This window comes from Enoplosus armatus, chromosome 4 (assembly GCF_043641665.1).
Source record: "Enoplosus armatus isolate fEnoArm2 chromosome 4, fEnoArm2.hap1, whole genome shotgun sequence".
NCBI lineage: Eukaryota > Metazoa > Chordata > Actinopteri > Centrarchiformes > Enoplosidae > Enoplosus > Enoplosus armatus.
Window position 1 is genome coordinate 19,607,730 of NC_092183.1, and position 7,432 is coordinate 19,615,161.

Below are 7,432 nucleotides of genomic sequence, written 5' to 3' on the forward strand. Positions count from 1 at the left end.
ACAAAGTAAGCGAAAGGAGCTCAGCCAGCCGGCTCCGGCTTCAAGTCCACACAACGTACAGAGCATCCACCTCTCCCGCTGGAGAATAGGTGGAACACATTATGGATTTCATGACTGTGAGCAGTGACAATTCAAAGTTCATCATCTCGTCTTACCAGCTTTGAACAATGGACACGTAAAGTCTGTGTTCCAGTGGTTGTAGCTGGGACCGGCCCGCAGCCCCGCTCCACCTTTCCTTTGACTCTCTACACCTTGGTGGCCAGAGACTGAATCTCTGACTTCTGAGTCTGGGCGCTGAGCGTGGACGACATGGAGCTCATCTGGCCATGCATAGCCTTCTTCAGGTTGAGCAGGCACAGACACTGGGAACGAAAGCGCAGGTCGAAGAAGGCGTACAAGAACGGGTTGAGGCAGCTGTTGACGTAGGCCAGGCAGGTGGCGTAGGGGTGAGCAAGCAGCAGGAAGCGCAGGAAGCCGCAGGAGCTCGGAGCCAGGTTCAGGTAGGAGAGGGCGTCCATGCTCTTCAGGACGTGGAAGGGAGTCCAGCAGATGGCAAACACCACCACCAGTGTGGTGATGATCTTCAGCAGCCGCTTCTTCTTCTGGTCCTCCTTGCGCACGTTGTTGAAGTGACGCGTGACGGTGCAGCCGATGAAGCAGTAGAAGATGGTCATGGCCAGGAAAGGTAGGAGAAAGCCCAAGGCAGAGGAGGAGAGGCTGAGCCCGGCGATCCAGAGGTACTCATGCCTCTGGTTCATGGTTACCAGGCTGAAGTCCATGGCGCATGTGGTCCGGTTGTTGTTTTGGTCGTTCACGGTGGTGCGGAAGAGCAGCGTGGGCACAGCCAGCAGGCCGGACAAGAACCAAATGGCGCCCAAGGACGCCAGCATGGTGCCCCGTGAGCGCAGCCTGCTGCTGGACAGAGAGTGCACGATGGCCAGGTAGCGGTCAAAGCTCAGGCAGGTGAGGCAGAACACACTGGCATACATGTTGACCAGAACAACATAGCTGCTGATCTTGCACAGAGCCACACCGAAGGGCCAGTGGTAGCCCAGGGCTGTGTACACGGCCCAGAGAGGTAGGGTTATAACAAAGGTGAGGTCAGCAAGGGCCAGGTTCCCGATGTAGACGTCTGCAGCCCGACGTTTAGACTTGGACCTCCACACAGTAAAGATGACCACGCCGTTACCTGACAGGCCCAGGATGAAGATGAGCATGTAGAGGACTGGGATGAGGGAGTAAGAGGGCTCCCACTCTGAGAAGTCACAGGCAGTCTCATTGTCATCATAGTACTCATAGTTATCAACATATTCCCCAGTGGTGGTCTCCATGCTGCAGTGGAAAAGATCTTTTCTTTTAAAAAAAAAAAAAATCCTTCGCTTTGAGAAACAAAGATAAGAGTCCAGTACAGTTCCACGTCTGAGGAGGTGAGTCAAAGCAGAACTCAGTGAATCTCAGGAGCTGTAGGTTCTGCTGAGTTGACTGCTGGTGGGAGTTCAGATTGTGTGTGAGAGTGAGTGACTGTTGGTGCTGTCTGCCTTTTTAAACTCAGCCCTCCACACCCCTGGTTCCCTCCCAGGACGACCCCCCCCCCCCCTCCTCCTCCTCCTCCCAGTAAAACATCTCCCAGCCCTCCCCCTCCTCCTCTCTCTCACCTCCTCTGGCGGAGCCCATCCCTCCGCCCGGAGGACGAGGAGCCCCGTTACGTTGACAAGGGCCAAACCGTCGTTACGAATCTATCCGTAATCGATTCATACTCTACAAAACGAAGAATCAACTTTTAGGAATGTCAGGAAAAGACAAAACCACTAACCGCTGAAATCTAATAACTTCCAAAAATGAAGAAACACAGGATGCATCGGGTAAATAAAAGGCATCAGTCAATCAATCAATCAAGCAATTCTTTAAGTTTGAAGTTTAAAGAAAGTTTTAGCCAACTTTACTCGGCTTCTGTACCGAAGAGCAAATATTTAATGTACATTTTAATTGAAAATCGAGAGTTAATAATCATAATAATAATAATAAGAAGAAGAAGAATCATATGAATAACAGGCCTTCTAAAATAATAATGTGTCATTGAGCGGTTGATCGAGTCGGTTTGTGTCCATTACTGAAGAGAATAAATGGCGTCGTGTGAACAGACAGTGTTTTTGTCAAAGTTGCGCCTCACTCTCCTTTTTTTTTTTTTTTTTTTTATCTTTTAATCGGCATGAAAACGTACTTTTTCAGCGGTGCGTCAGAGAGCTGGTTAGAAAAGGTGGATCCAGCTCGTGTGCGGAACAGGTCTGGACATTCCGACCCCTCTCGTTTTACATGACAATCAACATTAACCGTCAGATGCGTCACATTTCGCCTCGTCCTTTGCGCTCATCGGCCATGTCAGCAGCGCTGAGTGCGTCGCCTCGGAACGGCAGCGTAATTAGATCGACAGCGTTTGAAGATTAGATTAAATGTCAAGGTGTGAATTCAATTCTCAAGTCTGGGGATTCATCTCCGTGATAAAAGGGACGCGCAAAAACACAGCGAAAAAAACACAAGGAAGCCTCACGCTGACGCATTGATCACTGAGCCAACAATCTATTTCTAAATCCTTTTTGGTGGAGACCTGCTCATTCAGCTGCTGATTGCATCATAGAAGAGGGTTCGTTTGGAGTTTAAAGGTTGTTTTAATTTGCCGCAAGTGGAAATAGATTTGGTTGCACTTATTAGTACTCAATTGGCAAACAGTAACCTTTAAAAACATTAAAACACCCAAAAGTTTAGAAAAGGCTGTTTCAACTAAAGATACAATTTTGCATTATGGAAATGTAACTTTACTACAGCTTGACAAACTATTCAATCAACATGATGTGTTATTTGTAGACCCACTCAGAGACTCCCGAGTCAGCTCAAAGGTTCTGACCTTCAGTGGGACAAAGAGTGGACAAGCCTGAGCAGTGTTGAACATTATTTACAGCGTGGTTAGTTTGGATAATCTGCCCAGAACAGGCCTCCTAGTGGCGATAACAGGGAGTTGCTACATGAATCCTCACGTTGGATTGTTGAACTGTAAATACGGAAAGAGAAATGTGTCTTTGGTGGAAGGAAGGACTCTGAGGAGCACAGCTTATCGGCATGCAGCGAGTGACTGGTGATTGTGCTGTAGCCAGTCAAGGGGAGTCCAACGTGGCAGAGGCGATGAGGACGTGTAGGCGCCCCCAGTTTCTTTCTCTGTGGAGACGTGGACGCTGAGCTCCGTTGACATGATTTTGTGTTTTTATGTCGACAAGTTCAAATAAAAAAGTGAAAACGGTTGTATTAAAAGAAAAGATGAACTGTGGTTATTCTGCTTGTACTTGATCCTCCACCTTGGAAAAGCACACAAAAGCACTCGCAAAAACACACACACACACACACACACACACACACTAGCACCAGGTGGGTCCCACCTCTGCCTCATTCCCCAGGGAGAGGATTGGCCGCCTGCTGCTTGCAGGCCCGCTATCCCTTAGACAAATAAATTTGCAAATTTAAAAAATAAAGGCGAGTAGATAAGAAACAGATGGTCAGATTAGACCATCGTCTTGGATATCTTCAGAGGATCTCCTCACTTGCTAATCGTAGCCTTTATAGGTGCCAAGATAAAGTCCTGCTGCTGATCCGGAGGTCCGTTTTACAGGGGGGTGGGAGGATGACTGTCAGTTGGGAGTGAGGAGTTACTTAACATTTCTTTCCAAATAAAACATAACCACAGGTTATTGCATGCTTTTAGTTTGTGTCATATCTTCCTTGCCACCTATGGCTGCATTGCGTCAGAGGGTTTTCTGTCTTAGGCCTGGACCACACATGTGTCCCCGCCACAGCTGTGACTGCTTTTGATCTGCTGCTGTAAAGACCCTGCTGCTGTGATATGACTGCTCCTGTCTTTTCACTTGAGGGATATCACGGATGCTTCCAAAGTTGCTGCTAGCTGATCGTATGCCTTGTAACAGCTGATATATTTTTCATAAAGAGAGGGAGGTGTGTGTGACATTCATCTTCACAGAGTTCACTGGAGTCAATGACAGGCGACTTGGGGGACATTTGCAATGGATGCATGTCAGCTCCAGTCCGGTCAGAGGAGGAGATAAGTGATTGAAGGCGTAATCTGTGGCCTGAGGCTTGTTTGAAGTGTAAAAATTGATGGCAGCACACAGATCCCCCTTCCTTGATTTGTGGCCAATACAGCAGACCCTGCAAATCATGCTGAGGCACCCGGGGACCAGGGTCAAAGGGGTGCTAGGGTCGCAGTGCGGTGTCATTTGAGAGACAAGAGAGGTTGGTCCCTAAGTGCACACTGTCCCCGCTGAAAACACTTTATGTGAAATAAAGACAACAATACTTCATACCGGACCCCAGTATGTCTTCCCATCTAGTCAAATCTTAGCGCTAACTGTGAGCCACAGCCGTGGACCTTTCACATCGGCCTGCGAAGTGCCGACTCTGCTGTGTCAGACGATGTCGCACTCCTGTGCCATGGGGCCAGTGCCACACCCTCAGATGTGCGAGGGCACTGCTCCTGCTGGGGGGGGGTTTGTTAATTGGCAGAGCATCTTGTCAAACTGCAGGTTATGTGAGGATCGCTGGCTGTTGTGTGTCTGCTACTCCAGCCTGACAGTTTGCTTCTGCAATTACAAAAAAATCATAAAATCATAAGAATAAGATACATTCTCATAGTGTGAAATGGAAAGTTCTGTAAATAACTTCCAGGGGGCATTGTATTATACTGTATGTGCCTAGTTAAACTCTTAATCCTGAGGCCAGCCATAACACAAACAGCTATCTTTTCCCCACATCTGCCGACACTTGACCTCAGCATTGAACTGAATAAACCTCCTCCCAATCATGAGAAACGTTTGCGCCGATAAGGCTGCCCTATTGTTTTATTTTTGTCGCTCTAAGCACTTTTCTTTTAATGAGCAATGCACCTGTTAGAGTGCTTTTTAAAAGTTCATCATGTATCCCAGATTAAGTTCAAACAATGGATGTTTTTTTTGTTTCCCAGAAAGAAACTTTTTCTCATTCGGAGATTTTTGTGCCTGTACCGTCTCTTTGTAGTATGGTTGGGTACATTGTTGTTTACGGAGAGTCCAAAAATGGTTGGAGAACCTAATGATTTTAGGTTCTGAACCTAATGTTTCACTTTATAAAAAAGCAAACGTTTCCTTGCACCTCCCTTTGAATAAGAGAAAAAAAACATTGGTATAATTATATTCACCATTAATAACTAAAAGTGCATTAAAATGTAAGATAATGCAACCCAATGAAGCCTTAAATGTTAAAGGAACAATCGTTTTCACACAGACATCAACTGCTATAATTGTGACAGGATTGTGGCCAAATGCACCTTCATGAACTGTGGTGCACACAAAGTCCACTTTTTATGTGACATTTTAGTTTTGCAGTAAATCCCACAAAGGGAAAAAGGAAATAAGATCTAAATCTAGGATGAGAAAAAGTTGCTTGCGCTTTTCTCCAAAATATCTTTGACGATCTTCCTCGCAAAACAAAAACTATGTAATCCTGCATGTTTTCCTGACCACACTTTTACTATGACAGCAGCTACTTGGGAAAGAAACTTTTCACTTATTTTACACATTTAAGTCTGTTTACCACTGCAGTACTGCTACTGCTGGAGTACTACTGCATATGGGGGAAGAAGTTGTATAAAGCCTTTTGTGGCTCCAGAGAGAGCTGCGTGAAAGGCCGCGATTAGCACAACACATCCAAATCTCGTTACGTTGTGGGTAATGAAGGCGCCAGGTTTTGACAAGGAAGAAGAACGCATGGAACACAAAAATATGACATCTCTGGTTCTGCTGCATCAATTTTGATCCTTTTATTTAAACTGTCCATCGTGAGTCTGACAGCATTATAGGAGTGCGCTTGAGCCTGTTGCTTCTTATTTGTTTTGCATTTGAAGCCGCAGTGTGAAGAGGTAAACCCCTCCAGGTTGACTTATTTCAACATGCATTCTGTGTCAGTGAACTGAACACGTGCGCGCGTCACAGCAAAGTTTTCCTTGGACGGCTCAAAAGGAGCGCAGGGTTTATCTGCAGCAGGGTCGCGCTGTCTGTGCCTGGGAGACAGTGGTGTTTGACATCCATATCAAAACCCAAACATGGCCCAGCCAGAGCCAAACTACAGCAGTGTTTGCGAGTGGGTTATTGTTGTTGCCATCCTGACTGTTTATGTATGACTTATCTACCTTCCTTATTGCACGTCTGCCAAGAAAGAAAACAACATGCACACAATGAGGGCTGGATTTTTATTGTGACATTTCAGTTCATTTGAGCCTCTGCTTAGTTTACATTGGCCCTTTTCTGACACATTTTCTCTCCCTGGTTAGAGTGTTTTTAACACTTCACAGGTAACCATGACGCTAAATGTGAGCCTTCAATACTGATTGACCCAAATCGAGGCAGCTGTCCAGCGGTGCTCTCCTCTCGTCCATCCTTGTTGTCTCCACACCTCCAGTAGCTTGGTCAGGAACAACAGGGTCACAAGGTGTTTCCCCTCTCCCTTCTCAGGACCCTGGACCACCCCCGCACCCATCCTCTCTTTCCCCACTATACTCAGCGTGTGTGTGTGTGTGTGTGTGTCAATGGACAAAACAGCAAGCACCACAGGATGTGCTATAATAGGACGGTTTATCCTCTCCAACTGAGATGCTTCTGTCCGACTTTTGTTTTATAGCTGCTTGAGGTAAGCTATTTATTTAAGAGATGGCGGGATTGAATGATAATATAAATATTATATTTTTTTGTCTTACATTCCAAGAGATTTTATAGGGTTGTGGAAATGGGTCGGATTGATGGTTATATGAAAAGGTGTGACAAGATCATTTCTCCTTCTTCATTCTTCACTCAAAACTATGTTTTTTTAAAGTGTGCAGGTGTGCAAGATTTACATTTCACCTGCGCTCACAGGGGTGACCAGGAAGGAAACCTTGTAGAAAAAGTAGGAAACAATAACACAGGAGAAAATAAAGAAGCGGGATGAGTCTAATGAAAGAGAGGAAGAAATAAAGGGACAAAGGACAGGGTTGATGAGAGGGTAGTGGCTAGCATGCAGGCCACTTCTCTCTGTGTAGTAGAGTTAATGACAGGGATTAAGGAGCTGGGGGGGCTGCTGGGATCTCCAGGCTCTGCAAGACTCCAGCCCGGCCCTCCCATCATCCCAGGAGATCTGCGGGAATCTGACTCCATTTGGCCTAAAATCTCCTGAGAAAACAAAAACCCTGTGGCTCAATTAGGAGGAAATTAGTCTCTCTGTCCACATTCACATTTTATTTTATTTCATTCTGCCACAATAGTTAGTATGAGTGTTAATATGTTTTTCAGAATCGATTATCTGGGCTGCTTTGTAGATAGCTGTTTCTTGAAAGTTGGATGCTTACTCTTAATTGTTAGAC

General features: G+C 46.0%; 1 protein-coding gene across 1 annotated transcript; it reads right to left on the reverse strand.

Annotated features, from left to right (window-relative positions):
* Positions 1–245: 245 nt before the first annotated feature.
* On the reverse strand, positions 246–1,331 carry aplnra (apelin receptor a). Its single transcript, XM_070904858.1, has one exon. It carries the CDS (start codon positions 1,329–1,331, stop codon positions 246–248), a length of 1,086 nt encoding a protein of 361 aa, XP_070760959.1.
* Between the last annotated feature and the right edge of the window lie 6,101 nt (positions 1,332–7,432).